The sequence below is a fragment of the Pipistrellus hanaki genome (assembly GCF_964339955.1).
Source record: "Pipistrellus hanaki genome assembly, chromosome: 2".
Lineage (NCBI taxonomy): Eukaryota > Metazoa > Chordata > Mammalia > Chiroptera > Vespertilionidae > Pipistrellus > Pipistrellus hanaki.
In genome coordinates, this window is record NC_140504.1 from 93,338,550 (window position 1) to 93,359,231 (window position 20,682).

General features: G+C 37.7%; 2 protein-coding genes across 11 annotated transcripts in view; one reads left to right on the forward strand and one right to left on the reverse strand.

Moving 5' to 3' along the window:
- Nucleotides 1-20,682, forward strand: part of P2RY13 (purinergic receptor P2Y13) — a 403,762-nt gene that overhangs the window by 307,349 nt on the left and 75,731 nt on the right. The gene's annotated exons all lie outside the window — the stretch shown is intronic.
- The window catches only part of MED12L (mediator complex subunit 12L), a 355,232-nt gene that overhangs the window by 22,308 nt on the left and 312,242 nt on the right, over nt 1-20,682 (reverse strand). For 7 of the 10 annotated variants that reach the window (XM_084875887.1, XM_084875890.1, XM_084875888.1 and 4 more), the window contains exons 38-40: nt 18,475-18,683; nt 2,458-2,544; nt 673-902 (exon numbers count right to left, since the gene is read on the reverse strand). In XM_084875887.1, the coding sequence (XP_084732013.1) occupies nt 673-902; nt 2,458-2,544; nt 18,475-18,683 (526 nt within the window). The remainder of the gene's footprint in view (nt 1-672; nt 903-2,457; nt 2,545-18,474; nt 18,684-20,682) is intronic. The other 3 variants (XM_084875885.1, XM_084875893.1, XM_084875891.1) reach the window with 2 other exon arrangements.

A 20,682-nucleotide genomic window follows, 5' to 3' on the forward strand; every position in this document is an offset into this window, starting at 1 on the left:
TGTCTTTCATGACCCTGCTTTGCCAACCATCCCTGACGTGGAAAAGGTAAAAATTAAAATTTGCCAAAATCGGTTTGGCTCAGTGGATAGAGTCTGCGGACTGAAAGTTTCAGGTTCAATTCTGGTCAAGGGCATATACCTTGGTTGAGGGCACATCCCCAGTAGGGGGCGTGCAGGAGGCAGCTGGTAGATGATTCTCTTTCATCGATGTTTCTAACTCTCTATCCCTCTCTCTTCCTCTCGGTGAAAAATCAATAAAATATATATTAAAAAAATTAAAATTTAAGAAAAGTCTTGTAGGCACCAGGTACAATGAATAATGCAATCATAGACTTTATGGCTCTAATCAACACATTTTAGTAAGGCATAGCTAACATTAATCAATATTTTTTTAACTTAGATATTTTTAGCCAAAAAAAACCTATATAGTGGTATTATTTAAATATATTACACCCATTCTATGGAAGATGTGAATCAAAATATAGGGGCTTTGAAAAAAATAAACAAGATGGGTCATTACTTCTTTTGAATCTCTAGGTGCTCCTAAAAATAAGATGACCTAATTTAAATTACATATAAATATGCAAGTTCACAAAAACAATATGAGTGCCATGCCGAAACATGACAAAGGGCCGTGTCTACAACTGCAATCATTGTTTCTAAATGTATCACCTCTGGGAGCCAGTCAGAGGCTGCAGGTACTGCGAGGCCTGTTGCTGAATGTAGCCACTGGGCGGCTGCTGCATCTGTCTGAGTCTTTCCATCAGCGCAGGGTTGGAATGCACAACTGGGTAGGCTCTGGAGTTGTAGCCGGGGGACAGGACCACGCTGCCAGCCTGCTGCTGCGGGGTCTGCTGCAAAGGCATCTGCGTTCCGTACATCGTGTAGCCTTGGGGCATGGCCTGCAGGAGGCACAAGGAACAAAGTCAGCATTTTTACTTACCACCAGCTTTCCTGTTGCTAAGCTCTACGGGGATAAACCCAGGAGAAGCCCCCTGAAACTCACTATTCTCAAATGTTGTTATGACTCAAAATATGAAGGCAGAGAGGCTAATCAGAAAGCTACAGAATAAACTGGTTACATAATGATTTACCAGAAAATACAATAAAAAAAGAATCCTCACGTAGTTAAGAAATTAGGTTTAAGGTTAGTTGCTTATTCTGAAGGAAGAAAGCGCATACTTCCTCTTATGCACAGATGACATCAGTGCTCAACAGATCCAAGCATCAATAATGCCACTTCTAAACTTAGAAGAGCTGCCCCTCTGCTCATGTATATTAAAATAATGGCATACACTTTTATAATATGTCACTTCCTAAATTTGATGAATGTGCCCGTAGTAACTAACCAGTTATAAAAAGACAACATTAATATCTTACCAGACTAAGGATGTAATGGATGACTATTCACTACCCTCCAGTCCTGGTTGAACTGAAGCCCAGTCTGCACTGTGCCAGTCATCTGAATACTTCATTTTTCTATGCATTATTAGGATACACATGACTGTTTCTCTAAATTTGACATCTAACGTAAATGAAAAAACCTGAGGCTCACTAGATCACTATACTTTATAGAATAGAATGCTGATTATAGTAGAAGAGGGCTGCTGTTCAAATCCAGTAAGCACCATATTTTAAGGTAGTGTAATGGCTTTGGCTTGGAAGACAGAATAATGTGTAATGAACTTGCAGCAGGCAGCATGAATGGAACCAGCCTGTAAGGTTCTGTGCTTGAGAAGGCCAATCTCACGCTCCTTTGAGCTGTGGACAAAGTATGAGCTGCTAGTCCCAATGAGCGGTTTTATCCACATCCCAGCGCCTAATTATGGCAGCGATGGGGTAAATGTATATGGATGCAGAAAAAAACAAAATATTAGAAAAACAGTTCCAGAATCACATTGCATGAAGGCAAGCCTACCATTGTTGAGTGGCTGCTGTGAGTCTGTTGCAGGCGGCATAGTTCCCCAGGATGCCTTAAATACTCACAATGAGCCCTCTCTTTTACAGAGAAGGGGGCCAAGACTCCGAGGAACTTGGACATTGTTCTACAGCCAGCAAGTTGTCAAGAAAGCTGCCAAGGTCTGATTCCAAGGCCAATTCCCTTCTTATCGTACTCTTTGAAACAATCTTTAAATGTGACAAATTCAAGCATGAATAACATGATTTTGTACTATAACGTAAGTATTTTGGGACTGTTAAGCATTAAAATACCTACAAAAATCATTAATAGAGGTTTGGATTTATGTTTTCAATTAAAGAATTTCCTAAAATATGTGTTCTTTAAATTAATCCAGACACTTGTTCAACAATCACTGGCAATGTGGAGTAACTAGGTTCTAGACCCATAAAGCAGTGGACACCCTATTTACTAGGTTTCCCACTTCAAATAAAGAGATTAAAAATCCCCACTTTTTCAATTAAAAATATCCATAGCATCTATGAAGCCACTGTGGGTACCTGTGCTTGCTGCAGCCCTGGATACTGGGGGAGCTGAGGGGAGGGCCGTGCTTGTGCAAAGAGAGCAGCCTGGTCCCCGGGCTGGCCCTGTAAAAAAAAGCCAATGCAAACTCTTGATCATAACAGCAAGGGCTTGATTTGAGCTCCTACTTAATAACCCCAACAACTCGTGACACCAAATGTCATTATGTGAAAACAGAACTTGCAGATTTCCAAACTGAATAAAATCTGATTTCTTACCATTCCCCGTGTGTAGAGATTGTTGAACTTATTATGTTTTCCAAAGGAGACTACGTTTGCCCCCAAAAGTAGAGCACAGACATAAATACGAGCCACAACAATAAATGGTCCGCTCATCAGAGAGGCTCATGGAAGTACTCCGTGCACCCAGGCCCGGCCCTGCTGCGGGGATAGTCAGGAGGCCCTAACTGTTAAGATCAAAACCCTGTGCCATAAAGGAAAGAGCCCATGTGGTGAAAGCAAGTGCCATATATAAATTTCATAACTTGTTGATACCTTCTTTCCGGTGGTCTAAAATATGCCTATTTAGCCAAGAAGTCAATGAATGAATTTGGTATTTCCTCCAACTCCAATAATCAATTAAAATACAACCAATAAAAATGTATAAGTTATCAGCAAATACAATTCTAATCAACTACAATATAAAACAAAACCAATGAACATCTTTCAAAAGTTCTCATTTAATATAATTTGGCTTTAGGAAAATAAATATATTTAGGAAAGCAGCAGCATTATTTTATCTTTGTATCAGATGCTACTTCATGGAAGCTGCTGTAATAACCACAGGAAGAGGTCTAGCTTCCTACCATCCCTATGTGCTTTCAGGACTTGCTAATTATAAAGAATGGGTTTATCCTAAGATATTTTACTAACTTTTATATACTAGATGTCTTCACTTTTAAAAAGTGTTAAATTACATTTATATAAAAGATGTTCATGTTCTTAGAAAGTAGTATAGATACTGCTAACAGGGAAAAAGCGATAAACACTTAGCTTAAGATTGACTAGACATCTATAATATACCAGAGATAGGCTTCTGGCTCTTATTCTCACTTTCTGTCAGGAACTCTGCAGGGAGGGAGCCTCACGCCCTGTCCTCAGTGAGGAAAAGCTTGGGGCAAGGGGCTTACACTGCTCAGTGATTCACCCACCCAGACCTGGCCCAGCCACTGTCTGAGCTCAGGTGAGTCTGACTCCACGGTCCAGGCTCTTCCATTAGGATGAGGTGCTTCTCTATGCGATAATAAGGTTGAAAATATTTAAAACCTCACTTGGTGCTTATTATTTAGGGACATATAGCCTCTTAAGCTCACCCAAAAATAACCAAAAGGAGAATCTCTATTGAGACTTATTAAAAAATATTGAAATTAAATGTATATACCAGACAATAAAGCTCTTTTTCTGACCCCGACACGGAATTACTTGGGGCCCTTAAGTGTTTCAGCCTCTTCTAAGGTGACCACCCACCCATATGCGGACCAGACGTGTTTCTGAGAGTCTCTACTGTAGTATCTGCATATATTCAACAAGAATCTCACTTTCCAAAAGAGGGTACCATAAAGGTGCCCTCAGCCATAAGCTGATTAATCTAAGTGCCATTATATCTCACTTTGCTTGTCCCAAGTCCCTCTATAACAGGGGTCTTCAAACTACGGCCCGCGGGCCACATGCGGCCCGCAGAGGAGTCTGATCCTGCCCGCCAGGTTTTTGGGCAGTGAGCGCAGCCGAGGTGTTACAGTAGGAATTAGTAGTTCATATAGTCCGGCCCTCCAGCTCTCTGAGGGACCGTGATCTGGCCCCCACTTTAAAAAATTTGAGGACCCCTGCTCTATAAGAACCATGCATGGCAGTGTGGCCATTGGGAGCCCACAACTATTGCCCCCAAGTATCCCAATGGCATTTGATTTTCAAAACACTATGCCCATTAAATCAACCAGATCTTTAAATGCCACTCATCAAATCAGTGCTCCCTGACAGTGTCATGTGGTCCCTGAAACATATTGTTGTGCTTCTTTGTGGATATATATATATGTATATATATATATATATATATATATATATATATATATATATATATGTATATATATATATATATGAATCATTTATACAGAAATGAAGAAAAATGAATTACTTATATGTGAGTTATAACCTGGAGATCCATGTGTAATCTACAATACACAGGCTGTGATTGGTATGAAGGAAAGCACACCTGTCTGTGACATCTGCATGATGATTCCTAACTCTTTACTCTTCCTTTGCTTTCTGAAAAACTTACAGAACAACCAATGATTTCCATGTGAGGGAAACTGGACTACTGATAAGTTAAGTATCTGAATTACTGGCTACACTCTTACTGACAAATGACAGTTGATATTGTGGAAATTAAAAATATGAATTAAAAACTATTCTACATTAAAAATCACTAAATTAACATTTAAGGAAAAAGTACTAAAACTTCAAGCAAGGAGAAAAAACCCAAAAATTTCAAATCAATTTTTATATTCTAAAATTCATGCATTTTCAATCAACCAGTTTTGTCTAAAAGTCAGCTATTTATTAGTGAACATATTCTGTTCCCTCCCATCACCTACCTCGGCAGTGCAGGAAGCAATTCTGATATACATATACTCCCTGAGGAAATTATAGACACTTCAAACTGGCTAGCACTCTCCAGGTGCTCTGCAAATAACTTTATTATCCTGTTTTTGCCTTGGATTATTTGAAAAACACCCCATTCTCTTCCATCGAACTGAAATGGCCTTCAACTGTTCTTTGTTTTTCATTGTCCTCCCCTACCCCCACCCCAGAATAATGCCAGGAATGCATCCTTTCAATTTATAGAAATATTTCCATTTGTTGGGGAAAGAAAGAATATGACAACTTCTCTAGTCACTTGAAAGATTTTACAAATGCTCAAGGAGGAACGTATTGTGAGAGCGAGCAAGGCAAGTACAGAATAAGATTTAGTACAAGGTTTTTAATTTTGGTGAGGATGTGAGGATGATTTTATTGCATTTATTCAAGAAGGTATTAATCACCCAGACTAGAACTGGCCAGAAACCAGGTACAAAGGGGTACCATGCCTGGCAAAATGAGACACATGGTCAACTTAGGTATACATAATTTGTGTTTCATGTATCTGTTCTTTACAGAAAACTTTCTAAGCTTTATTTTTAATCAAACATAAGTTAGTTTACCAAGTGCTTTTCAAGTGCCCCATATTTTTCAGTACCATCTTTTGTTTTGAAAACTCATTTAAAATTTACTCTTTAGCATCTATTATTTTAATAATTTCTCTCTTCTAACTGCTTTAATATGTGGAGATTAGCTCTATTTCCCCTCTTGATTTATACTGTTTAACTCAAGTGATCAGAGGTAACAATAACGTTGTATTTTTATGAGTACAAAGGATAGTTCAGGAAGCTGTTTTTGATGAAATGTGTGTATTCAGCCAGGTGCCATATGACTTTGAGCACATCATCGAAAGAGAAAACATACACTTTTGTGCCCTGGCTCCAGCTCCCATGCTCAGGCACCTGGCTTCCTTGTGCTCAGAGAATAAGCCTCAGCTAACTGGGAAATTCTTAATACACACCAACCCATCTCTATATTGCCACCTGAGGTAAACTCCTACACATATTCTCTCCAGTTTGCTTTCATGTACTTTGCTTTGGGCTTGCCTCTTTGTGAGAAATAGAAAACCATTATATTTTTTAAAATTTCCACTTTCTAAAATCTTCTAAAAAAGCCATGCTGCCCAGCCAGCATGGCTCAGTGGTTGAGCATCGACTCATAAACCAGAAGGTCATGGTTTGATTCCAAGTCAGGGCACATGCTCGAGTTAGGGGCTCAATCCCCAGTGAGGGGTGTGTTGGAGGCAGCTAATCAATGATTCTCTCTCATCACTGATATTTCTATCCCTTTCTCTCTGAAATCAATTTAAAAAAATAAAAAGGCTGTACTGTTCAATATTGATTCATTTTCCTGGCCATTATAAGAACAATTTTCTCTACTGCTTTATTTTTCAGTAAATAAGAGAAGTGTCTGAGCTCAAAAAGATGTTGACTCAAATGTCTTTTGTATAATTTGAAGTTAATGCATCTAGTAAATTAAAAATCAGTGTTCATACATAATTTTCATTCTCTGGAGCCCTGATCTCTTCATTAGCAATCATTCCTTTAGTCAACTGAGCGAATGTGAAGCTCTCTTCCCAAAGGAGAATTGGTCATACAGCCAGGTAGCAGGCAGTCAGCATTAAAAGCAACAGCAATACAGGGCCAGGAATGCCCTATCCACTCTACTCACTAGTAATGATTTCCCCCCCCCAATAACGTCTAAGGGTTGCAAGTAGGGAGTTGTACCTAAAAAAACAGATTTTGTGACTTTGTTTCTAAAAATGCTGATTTAGGAATAATAATAACAGGAATCCAATGAAAACCAGTTGTTAATGTTTTATGAGTCATCTACCAAAAAGGTTTTGTTTGTGTTATTAGCTTGGTCGGTACTGAGTAACAGTGCTCAAGACTAAAACACATGGTGTGAACCAGAGGTTATGGTCTTTAACACATACTGGTGTATTTTGATTTCAGATAATAGAGAAAATTCTATAACTACAAGAGATACTGTTGATAGTTATGCTTGATTCTCCTAGAAAGCTTTCATATCAAACATAAATTGGTTAAGAATCAATTAATAGTAAGATTAACTGCTGGAACAATTGGATTCAGTCTAAAATAAGGACACTCCATACAACAATAAACTTTTACAATATATTCTATTATCATGCCCATAAGTAATGAATATAATGACTGGCAGAGTATATACATTCATTACATTTCTAATATTGGAGAATATTTAAGGAAAATAAGAATATTGAAAAGGAAAACAAAGATATATATATACATATATATTAATATATATTGATTTTTAAATTCATTCAAATTAATATTTTTATTAATTTGAATGAATTTAAAAATTATAAAACCTTTTGACTTTACATGACAAAATATTTTGTCTAATTCTTTCTTTAAAGTAAAATCAATGACTGATATAAATTGTTTTCTATCTGAATTATATTACCATCTGAACAATAACTATAAGCAACCTCTAAAAGTTTTAAATTTGATATTTTTATTTCAAGTTTTGAAATGAAACCCTCACTTGCTCTTTGTATAACACAGTGTCAAAAAAAATTGATAGGAAAACTGATTTTCAGAAAAGTCCAAACTTTCATTTGCAGAAAAAACTTAAAGAAACTGCCTACATAAACAAGCATTCAACAACATGAATATTTTCAGAGAAGACTATGCAGTTAAGGATATTTTCACCAACGAATAGAAAATGTTACCATTAAATTGGCAGTGAAACAAGTTGACTTACATTCACATCTGAGATGTGTGCTCTTTTTTATTCTAATGCTTCTTGGGTTTATGTTGTAAGTTGGCTACCTGATACAGAAACCTATAAGTAATTTAATGCAAAACATGCATTCTTAGCTAGCCCAGGCAAAGCAGCAAAGGTGAAGTCGTATGACATGCATGCACAAGGTCTATGCTTGAAAAGACATATCCTCCATAATGAAAAGGAAATAGAAATGATGCTTTCTGTTGAGAATTTTGGAATAGCCAGTGTGTGGGATGGGATGAGAAAGGTATGTTTCATAACCACAGTTTTCATTGTCTTGCACTGGCCTATGATTTAGCATGCCATGCGTTCCTCAGCTACTGATGTGAGTTACCACAGAGAGTGCAAGAGCTCAGGAATAGATGTGTTCAACATTGGAACTGAGATGCAGGTGCACAAACTGGTCTACGCTCCCAAGCCAAGGCATGAACATCCACTGTTCCTGTACCATACACGATGAAAATCATGAGGCAAGCAAAGGGGAAAACTTTCAAAAATAAATGCCATTATTTTGGACATGGTCAGCACATTCATGAGTTTGTGTTCCCATCTCAAACATAAACCAAGGGAGTAACAGTGAAATGAAGACTACAGTTATTACCAGCTATAGAAGAACAACCCGCTTCTCATTTTGATGTTCACAGAGTAATGCTATAAAAGCTTACTTAAAAAAAAGAAAGAAAGAAAAGAGATGACAGCAGGGGTGTTACCATTATGTTGTCAAAGTCTTCCAGAAGGGAGACAGCAGAGTTACAGAAGTCCTACAGAAAGGGGACAGCAAGAAAACGGCAGACAATACAGATAAGATTTTTCAGCCTGATGATGTGGGTAGCCAAAATACACATGAAATAATTCATCTTAAAACAATGTTTCAGGGAGTCAAGTTTAAACACCCAGGCCCTACAAAAGTTTTATTAATTTATATGGCAAATGACCACCATAGTCTGGACACTGAAAACAATATGGTAATCCTATATAATAAAAGCCTAATATGCAAATTGACCAAACAACGGAATGACCAGTTGCTATGATGTGCACTGACCATCAGGGGGAAGATGCTCCATGCAGGAGCTTCCCCTGCCTGCAGGACTCAACCTACCAAGGCAGGTACCAGCAGGGGCTCCCAGATCACCCTGTTGTTCATACCAAAGAGGGAGGCAACTGGTGACAGTGGTGGGGCCTGCAAGTGTGTGGCACCAGGCCAGCCAAGGTGGGTGCCAGCAGGGGCCCCCGATCACCTGCAGTTGCCCCACAGATCAGCCCTGATCTCCGGCCAGGCCTAGGGACCCTACCCATGCACAAATTTTATGCACCAAGTCTCTAGTTTTATATAATGGATTAACACAAACTGGAGGTTACATGGTGATGTGAAGAGGCCAAGGACAGATTGCACATAGACACTCCCTGCAGCAAAGAGATGTTGGATTCCCAGTGAACAACAGGGAACCAGCATTCTTCCTGACCTAGAGTCAGTGGGACAGCTCAGGACATCTGGATCACATTGAATGGACAAGACATTAAGTGAACAAGTCAGTAGTTTATATATTATTGGACAATGTAATTAGACAGCTCTGACCCTAGTAAATGAAAATGAAAACAGAGCATTGGGTTCACTGTGCCTCAATCAACCAAATCAGACAACAAATATTTTTAGTGTCACCAACATTTACACACTAACAGGGAATCTGATTTAGAAAAAGAGAACTAAGTGCTTGGGGGAAATTCCTATTTCTCAGGTAAGTAATTCCCTAGTTTAATAATTTTTAAAAAACAGACAGAGGCCTGGTGCACAAAATTCATGCATGGTGGTGGTGGTGGGGGGGGGGGGCGGCGTCTCTCAGTCTGGCCTGCTCCCTCTTGCAGTCCGGGAGGCCTTGGGGGATATTTTACTACTGCAGAGGTGGGAGAGGCTCCCACCACCGCAACTGTACTTGCCAGCAGTGAGCCTGGCTTTTGGTTGAGCAGCACTCCGCCTGTGGGAACACACTGACCACCAGGGGTCAGCACCTGCATTGAGCATCTGCCCCTGGTGGTCAGTGCACATCACAGCAACCAATCATTCTGCTGTTCCATTGATTTGATTATTAGCCTTTTATTATGTATGATTCTAAGAGACATTTTGTCTGAGATACTAAAAATTTTCTGCACACTAATTTTAGAGATATAAATTAGACAAAGTATTCTCAACACTAATAGAACAAAATATGTTAACAAACTAAGGACTAGAAATTACAGGAGGAATTTCCGAAGCAAATAATATTTATTATCACCATTTTAGGCATAGGCACATAATTCATTGCATCTGCACATTTGTTTTAACAAAAACAGCCACCTTTGTTTTAGTGACCCATTCTCTCACCCTCCACCCAATCTGCTCCCTTCTCTTATAAAAATCAAGCTGTATACATGTTCTTTTAAATCTTTCTAGTTGCCTAGTAATAACTTCAGCAAATAAAATGAACACGTTCCTTATTCAAATAAATAGAGAAATGACAGATAATAAGCAATAAGCAAAGCACCCACTTCTCTGGTCACAGTTTCCATCCAAGGAAAAAAATAAAAGGCTTTAGGACACGTTTACTAGTTCAGAGGTCTCTGTCTCCTTATGTTCATTCCTTGTCACTGAGATGTTTATAAATTACCCTCTCTGAGTAAATGCATTAAAGATAATTGTCAAACTCCAGATCGGTTTCAATAAAACTATTTTGCCTAAAGATAAAATTATTTTGAAATATGCTCAAATTATACAATTAGGAAAATTATAGAAGGGAAAACATGACTAGCTATTGAAGTTATATTAAGTGTACCAGTTAATAATAGTGGATTTTATAATCAAAGAAAACACGATAATTTCAAGAGAAACATCAAAAGTGCTTTATTCAAAGTAATGTCCACTGCTGCTACACATTTCCCCCATCTTTCAGGTAATTTGTAGATACCGTCCCAATAGAACTTGTCTTGTTTTGAGCAAACCATTCAGAGACCCAATTTTCCACTTGTTCGTACATTTTGAAGTGTTGCTCAGAAAGTGCGTGTGCCATCGATTGGAACAAGTGGTAATCTGAAGGAGCAAGGTCTGGTGAATACACTCGGTGGGTTAATACTTCTCAGCCAAGATCTTTTAACGTGTCTTTAACTAGTATCTTTAACTAGTGTGATGGTGTGTCATCATGAAGCAAAATTACTTTCCCTGGTCTTCTGGCACATTCTGGTCATTTCACGATCACAGCATGGTTCAAATTGATTATTTGTTGTCGGGAGTCATCAGTATTAATGGTTTCACCTGGTTTTAGAAGCTCATAATACACCACACCTTCCTGATCCCACCAAACACAGAGCATTGTCTTCTTTCCAAAGTTTGGCCTTGCAGTTGATGTTGATGGTTGACCTGGATCAACACATGATTTTGTGCATTTGGGATTTTCAAAATAAATCCACTTTTCATCCTCAGTCACAATTCTATGCAAAAAAGACTTTCTTTTGTGCCATTGAAGTAACATTTTACTGATTACTTTTCGGTTTTCCATTTGTCTTTTGTTCAGTTGATGTGGCACCCATTTTCCTTCCTTTAAAATCTTTCCCAATGTTTATAAATGATCAGAAATTGTTTGCTGAGCAACGTTTAATCTTTCTGCCAAGTTATTTTGAGTTTGACACAATCTTCATTTAATAATGCTTGTAATTGTTGAGCTTCAAACATTTTAGGTTGACCTGTACGTCTTTGTCTTTCACATCTAAATCATCACTTTAAAAGCATTTAAACCAGTGTTTCCAGGTATCTTGAGATGGAACATGTTCACTATAAGCTTCCCGAAGAATTCAGCAGCACTTTTCTTCAAAATAATGAATTAAAACTTCCTGCAAATGCTCCTTTTTTGGCACGAAATTTGACACTTTTAAGTGTAAAAATATCTATAATGCTAATACCTTCAGCAAATTTGATATATTTCGTTCTGAAGCTTGCTGTCAATACAAAATAGCATACATATCAAATCACATATATATATCAACATATGTGTAACTCAAGCTATTGGGGGGCGGGGGGGAATCCACATTATTAACCAGTACACCTAGTAAAAAAAAAAATGCCTAAACTCACAGGTTATTAGGAAATGCAAATTAGAATATCATAATACAATACCATTTCATCTGCTCTGAATGAGAAAATTAAGGTGGATAGTATCAAGGGTTGGTGAGCACAAGGAGAAAGATACACTCATAACTGACAGGGATCACTATCACTTTGGAAACTGAATCAGCATTTCCACTTCCAAGTACATACCCTGAAACTCCCCAATAACAGAGAAGAAATGTACAAAACGTTCACTGTAGCAATATTAACAGAAATAATTGGCAAAACTTAAACGACCCCAACAGACGAATGAATAAAGGTAAGAATTGACAATGGAATAGCATCCAATCAGAACAAACAAATGAATAAAACTACATGTAACAAAGTTAAAGTAATTTAAAATTAGTCAAAATACAAAAGTTGTGGAATAATACACATATAAGATAATTGTACAAAGTTTCAATTATGAAAATAATACTATATAATGTTTATGTCAATGAATGTAAAATTATGTACTAAAAGCCTTTAAGAACACTCATAAGAAAGAGAAGCACCAAATTCATGATTACCTCTTTACAGCCAAGAATGAAAATGAGAGGAGATAAAGAGCCTCATCCATATCTGAAATGATTCATTTTTTTAAAAAACATCTAGAGCAAATATGGCAGAACATCTTAAATAAAACTAGATGGTAGGTACATTAGTGTTTCCTATATTATTTTCTATTCTTATCTGCATGTTTGAAGTATACCTCTGGAGAGTGGAGAGAAGGGAAAGAGCAACGGAAGGAAACAGATGTTCCAAGGTGGTACCGTAGCCATAGGTAGAAAATCAATTACCTGACAAAAATCTTGGTTAATTATCTTAAATGGGCTTCATCAATCTCAGAGGCATATTTTTAGGAAGTTACAGATTTACTTTTGCCAAGGAACTAACAAGTCTTGAAGGCTCTGACTCAGCCATTGTTATTTCATTAAGTTACCTAAGCCTTTATTTTGATGCATAATAATGTCGCCTGCTCCAAGGGTGATAATGGGTGTTCTAACAAACAGCAACCAGCCATAACTGACACACCATTTCTGTCCACTGTCGGAAATCTCTCTTCGATGTTATAAAAATCCTTCTGACTTATTATCTACTAGAGGCCTGATATACAAAATTCATGCAAGAGCAGGCCTTCCTTCCCGGAGCTGCCAGCACTGGCTTCCCTCTGGCACCCGGAATCCAGGCTCCCCCCCAGCCCCAGCCCCAGCCCCATCCGGAAGGTCGTCTGGAAGGATGTCCAGAAGGACACTTGGTCTAATTAGCATCTTAACCTTTTATTATTATAGGTAGTCTGCAAACCAATTGCTTCCTTCTAAATTTGTCTCCATCAATTTAAGCTAAATACTTATATCTTTGGCTGTCTTTCTTTGGAATCTTAAACTGTCTGACATTGATTATTATTCATAAAATGCTTTTATGCATTTAAAGAGAGAAATCAAGATAAAGTGATACCATAAACCAAGGCATAAAATTAACTCTTTTTCCTATGTGAAAAGGCCCATTCCCAGAAGACTGACCTGGTTGGGTGGAGAAGGAAGTTCCTTGTGTGAGAAGAAAAATACTGGATATAAAAAAACAATTTAAGCAGCATTTTGCATTGTTATAACCACTGTTCTGTATTTTGTGATAGTTCTCATAGGCTATGTAGAAAATAAAACACCGTGGTATTTTTAATACTGAAATTGTAATCAGCCCCACTAAAGTCTATATCACAGAATTTTAGACATTATAACATAAACATTCTGGCCTCAGAAACCAAAGAGTCTACTAGGAAAACTAATAAACATTCCTTTTTATTGGTCTCTTAGTGGTGACCACTGAGCACCAATCTTATTAGGGATAATTAATGTAATTATACAAGTAAAGCCTTTAATGTGCTTTGATTCTCTTTTAATCCTTAATATATTTAAGAAAATAAAGTCCTATTTACAGAATAGGACTTTTTTGAGAAGTAATAGTAATAAAACAGTGAGAGTAACTATAGCAGTTAACATTTTTTGAGCACTTAGTATGAGCCAGCCACTATTTTAAGGGCTGTTAAATGTATTAAATAATTAATGTCACAAGAACCCTATAAGTAAACATCTGTTAAGTACACTGTATAGGTTAGGCTATGAGGCACAGAAAAGTAACAATTATTTCACTGAGTCCCATTTTAATAAGAGACAGATAAGGAATGATGAGTAATCAAATGAAGACTGTAATTAAGAAGAATGAATACAAGTTTTCTTCCCAAAATGTCTTTATGCATGTTGATATGACTAAAGCTATAAGAAAGTACACTTGATTGTATCACAATCATTATGTCAAATAAATTGATTAAAAATACCCAACAGATAATAATTTAATAAAAAACAAAAAACCTAACAGCATCCAAGCTATTTGCACCTGTTTCCTATACACTCTCCAAATGTCTCGATACATTCCTGAAGAAATACAGAAGGATCTCTAACAGGGAGTCCCACGACCAGCTGAAGCTGATTTCGGTTTCTGCAGCAGAATTCATTACTTTATGATGGTGCTCTGAACGTCATCATGCACCATGACTACACTAGATGATGCCTACATACATCAACTTCTCTCCTCCAATGGGAGGAGGCTAATGGGGACTTCACAAGTTCTGAGACACATCCAGAAATCGGGATTTATGTCTTCCCTGCCCCACCTAGATTTTCAAAACAATCGTAGCAGGTCACTGCTAACAATCAGACTGCTAAGGAGTAAGACTACCAGGAAGCTTTAGGCTTTGGAAAAACAGTGGCTAGCTCAATAAACATCTCATAGATTTCTACCCTGTGCTCAGTAATGAAAAGATAAAAAATATTTTAAAACCCAGTACCTGACCTTATAAGAAGAGAGTGGGGACCAAGGAGTCACAGACAACTGGCCTAAAGAACAGTCATATCCAAGGCTTGGAGACATTAGTCAATCTTTAAAAGCATGGCTCAGTTGGTGGTGTCCCATGCACCCAAAAAATTGCAGGTTCAATCCCTGGTTGGGATGCATGTAAGAGGCAACCCATTCATGTTTCTCTCTCATATCCATGTTTCTCACTCTCTCTCCCCTTCCCTTTCTTCTTTCTCTAAAAATCTTGGGTAACACTAAAAACAAACAAACAAAAAAACAAAACAAAACAAAAAAACCCATCTTATATAATTACAAGACCAGTCATCTTAAAAGTTGAGATAGATAAATGGCAATTCTCCAATACATTTGCTACATTTAAGAAAATGGATTTCTGTAATTAGAAAACTGCTAGGTTAAAAGAAAAATATATTAATTTTAATTTTCCTATAAACCCCAAACTAGAAGAAAAACACATAAGTGTTCTTATGTAGCTGGAGAGTCACATTATGAGTAGGCATGCAACCTGAGAAAAGGTTCCTGCCAAAGTTAGTTTCAATGTTTCCCTATCATTTCCTCTCAGGAAGAATAGAGGTCACTATTTATTAGAAAAAAAAACTAATTGCATCCAGAATCATATAATAAACAATTTATCAATACCCAATATATTTAATATAATTCTGTTTTTATTCTAGATTTTTAAGGATTAGCACAAAAATTTTTCTACTGCATGACCTACAGAGAGAAACCCTGGCAGGTGCAGGCACTCTCACAGACGCTACTGATGCATCTCATTTACTCCACGAAGGACCTCTATATCCGATGACTGTACCATGTGTGCAATTCTCTTCCTTATAAGAATGCTGTTTTGCTCAGTTATCCAGCACTTTAAGAATGGGGATTGAGAAAAAAGTGTACATGTTTCCAAAAGCCCTTCACAGCAAGTTTCAACTTTTAAAAAAGAATACAAGGGAGGAGGCAAGGGAGTATTATAAAATCAGTATTATGAAGTTGAGTTTTTACTACTTGAAGAAAGGATTTCTGATTTCTCAAAAAAAAAAAAAAAAAATTAGAAAAAAAAACCAACAGTGTGACAGAGTTGGTACAATAAAATAACTTAGAAAAAGAATGAACTCTCAGTCAATCCCTATTCATACAAGCAGGTAACTGTTGGTAGTGTAATAGAATTGAGTCAGGTAGTTTTGAGTGATTAGAGGAAAGTGTGGGAGTAATGGGGTACTTCGGGTACATTTTGGGTCTTAAGCCTGCCTTCTCCAAATACGCAAGGATATCTTTCATTACCCTCACATTATTCTTTTAAATTCCCTTTAAAAATTACTTTAGGGGAAATTGCTTGCCATAGCTTACATGAGAAATGGTATGTTTACCTAGAAATTGCCCTGTAACTTTTACTGGTTTTGCAATACTAGGAACCATTTAGATAAATTCAAAACTGAATTTAAAAGCAATTGTTTGATATGTGTTAATAAGGCAAATTATAACTTGTGATAAAAAGGCAGACATGAAAAACTAATCTTATTGGAAGGCAAATTTTACTTAGGCTTAAGTTACTTTAAAAGGGAGCTAAATTCATCTTAGTGGGATGTTTACTCACTTCCAGTAAAATTTTAATTTATTTTGGTAAGAAATGTAACAATCATCTCCAACAACAGCTAAAATACCACCGAGGTTTTCAATGGTTCCAAACATGCTGCTTACTTAAGCAAAATCAAAGCTTTTTAATACTGTAATCAAATCTTCTTAATTTCTGTGTATGAAGCAGTGTAAGCACATCATGCCTGACACCCAGGGACTTTAAATCACGGGACAAGCCTGTAGTAACTGTTGTTTGTATTCTCACACAGTTCAACTAGTTTCCTTTTCCCTGGCTTTATAATGCAGGTAAGAAAAGAAAGCTTTTATAAGAATGCAGAAGTACCATAAGTATGGAGATATGTGTAGAAAGTTATGAAAACACAAAATATTTTTAAAACATTAGAATTTTTTACTTTGAAAGTTTTGCTATTTTTCTTAAAGTAGGATACATCTGATGATTGGTTATGTCCTTTGAGGATCACAACAGTGCCTAACTCATAGGACTGCCTTGAGATCTAAGTGAGTGGAAGTGTATTGACAAATGATGTGCTCCATCAGTGTTAGCTGCTTCTAACTCGTATTATTACCATCATCACCATAATCAAAATAGCACAATTTTAAGAAAAATGGAATACAAAAAGTATATAGAAACTAGAAAAAGAAGTCACAATCTTCCTTTCCTTTTTTTATCTATGTATTTGTATAGATTCGTGGTTTCATAAGTCTATACTAAATTTTGTGTTACTTCAACATTCTAATAATCATGGTCATCTAAAAAGTTAAAGATGTGCCCAGCCAGCGTGGCTCAGTGGTTGAGCACCGATTTATGAACCAGGATGTCACGGTTCGATTCCTGGTCAGGTCATATACCTAAGTTGTGGGCTCAATCCCCAGTGTGGGGCATGCAGGAGGCAGCCAATCAGTGATTCTCTCTCATCATTGATGTTTCTATTTCTTTCTCCCGCTCCCTTCCTCTCTGAAATCAATTAAAAAAAAAAAAAAGATAATGGGATAATAGGGCATAAAAATAGAAATAATATAAATCAAGAATTACTTTAAAGATAAGCATATACTGACAGTTATTTGCAATGTATTCTTTCTCTGCTACAGTCCTTATTAAATGTACAATAAAAATAGAATCTGGCCTGGCTGGTGTGGCTCAGTTGTTGAGCATCAACCTATGAACCAGATGGTCATGGTACTATTTCCAGTCAAGGCACATGCCCAGGTTTTGGGCTCCATCCCCAGTAGGGGGCTCCAAGAGGCAGCTGATCAATGATTCTCTCTCCTTATTGATGTTTCTATCTCTCTCTCTCTCCTTTCCTCTCTGGAATCAATAAAAATATATCTTTTTAAAGACACAGAATTTTCTCAGGGCATTGTAGGAAAAAACTTAAGAAACATAGGCTTCAGAGGCACAACCTTAATGTAGTAAATGGAATAAAAATACATGAAAGTAGAGTGAAATACCTGAAAATACAGAATGTGGTGATAATTAAATACTGAATGAGAACTCAGAGAGGGTCACTTACAGGATTACAGTCTGCGGCATCTAAGGGACTAGAAAATCATCAGTTCTCTTTTGTGTTTTAAGGCATTCTTTAAATCTGGAGTGGAGAACCTTTTTGCTGCCAAGGGCCATTTGGATATTTATGACATCATTTGGGGGCCATACAAGAGTATCAACTTAAAAATTAGCCTGCTACATTTGGGCAAACATTTAATTACTCCCCCCAATGCCTTTGCAGGGCCAGACCAAATGACTTTGCTCGCTTTATACAGCCCATAGGCCGAACATCCCCCCCAATGCCCTCCATTCCCTCCCACCCCCACTCCCCGCTGCCTTAAAGGAACCTAAGACATTTTGAGTTCTTATCTGATCAAAGAGAACAGTATTTCTAAGCCTGTGTAAGAAAGATACCTGCATTCACCAGCGCACAGGGTGTGCATGCGGGAAGCACATGCCACACAGCACTTGCTCACCCTAGCCAGAGGAAACCAAGAGGCGCAGAAGATCTCTGCTGGCCTGGACACACCTGCTGGCAGGGCCGGGCCTGGGCCTGCCGGAGGAGCCGCTGCTGCTGCTGCAGGAGCTTCATCTGGACCAGCTGCTGCTGCTGCGACGTGATGGCGTGCAGCGAGGGCGGCTGCATGAGGGCGCCCGAGCGCCGCTGCAGCATGTTTGACAGGGCTTGCTTGGTGTTGGTGGGGACAAAGGAGCCTGTGGGGTCCAGTCTGGAGCCACCTACAAAGCAACCAGAAGGAAGGGCTTTCTATACATTGATGAAATGATTCCTACTTATTTTACTAGAATGCAGAAACCTCACCTCTGAGCCTCATTTTATGAAGCAAAATGGAACATAAGGCACCATCCCACCCTATATAAGAACTGCAGAATTTCCACAGGATAGGGATGGTGGTGCAGGAGCAATTATACCATTTGAAGGGCATCACGAAGGCCCACCTGAATTGCTAAAGTGACATGCCTAGAACCGTGGTCAGCATGGTTTGAGAATCACATGAGTTTTAAAGGATGGAAGGTTCCTAGGAAAATATTTCTTGCATAAAATGTATTACGCTTGCCAAGTGTCCTATGCCAGGCCTAGAAACCCTTTTGTTATTTAGATAATTGGAAGCTCATGATACTTAAGGAAAATGCCTATCTTACAGTAGAGATGCGTGAAAATACTTTAAAAAACTGGAAATGCTTGGAAACTTCAAATACCTTGATTTTAAAGATAAAACATCTTTTTGAAGGCTATAAATAAAATAAACAAGAAATATTGATTATAGTGATGCTGAAGAAACAAAAGAAAATCCTTAACATTTTGCATATGCAATTTGCCAAATGTCTTTAAGAGTTCGGTGGGTGGGTGGGGATTCAACATTTGCTGACTTCAAAGTAGGTGCTAACCCTTCATTTGCCAAACTGTTTACATACATTTATTCTTTAATGTACATGAATGAGAAAATGTCTATATAAAGTCCTCACAAAGAGCAAGTAATGTGATGGAGACAAAAATTTTAAAGCTGTTCTATCAAAAAGCCACATTTTTTTTTATACACTCAGCATCACAATATGATTTACCAAGTAATTCAGCAGCATTTGAAGATCATTTGGAGGAAAAATGGATAGTTGATTTGAGTAACATACGGTAAGGTAACTTTGTGAAGCAAGAATGCAAACTAATATGTAAAATGTAACTGTCTCATTTTATGGATGAGGGACATACTTTTTAAAGATTAGATTAGAATCTACTTTCTTTTATTTTTCCTAACTTTTCTATGTTATACCTCTGAATCAACTAAAAAAAATAAATACAATAAATGTTTGAAGCCTTGTTACTTTTCTCCCCTTCTATCAAATGCTATTCTGAATTTGATGTTTATTATTCATACACATTTTCTTATAAATTTAACATACTGGGTGTATACTCGGAAAAAGAGAGATTGGTAGAAGTGTGTGTGTGTGTGTGTGTGTGTGTGTGTGTGGACACTGTTTTGTGTTTTAAACTATACAGTATTTAAATGGAAACATGTTGTACACACTGTTCCTCAATTTTATAGGATTCACATTTTTATGAAATTCTATTATTTTACAGATATAAAATGCTCCTAAGTATTTGTTTACTGCACATATTTTTCTTATATGTCATCATATCATCATGCCTAAGACTTACCTAATACCCAAATTCCCCAACTTACAAATACCTTCTATAGCACTCTAGGGTGAAAGGGTGTTTGGCTTTACGACATACTGAGCCTTCTATTCATACAGTCCTTGTGCTGGACTCTGCTCTTGACAAAGTTGAAAATGCTACAAAGTTCACAAGGACCTTATAATTAAAGAGAAAGTCCGAGGAGATGGCAATTGTGCATTATTTTCCACATTTGCCAGAAGTCTAGCTTGTTCTTTGTAGTCTGCATTTACTCCACAACCACCTTTGGGAGCCTGCTTACATGCTGCTGTCAGTTCTGGGGACACTACAGTAAACATAACAGAAAACCCTGCCCTCACAGAGCTGACCTTTTGGGGCAGGCAGGTCAGTGACTGAGTAGCACTTAAGCGAGCACTGTTGCCATGGAGAAACAGAGAGTGGGAGGGAGACAGAGTGTAGGGTGGTCAGTGCAAGCTCACTGAGAAAGTGTGGTCTGACCAAACCCAAAGGAGGCACTGAACCATGCAGATGTCTGAGAGAGCATGCCCAGCATGGGGCCTGGCAGGTGCAACAGCCCTGCCGAGA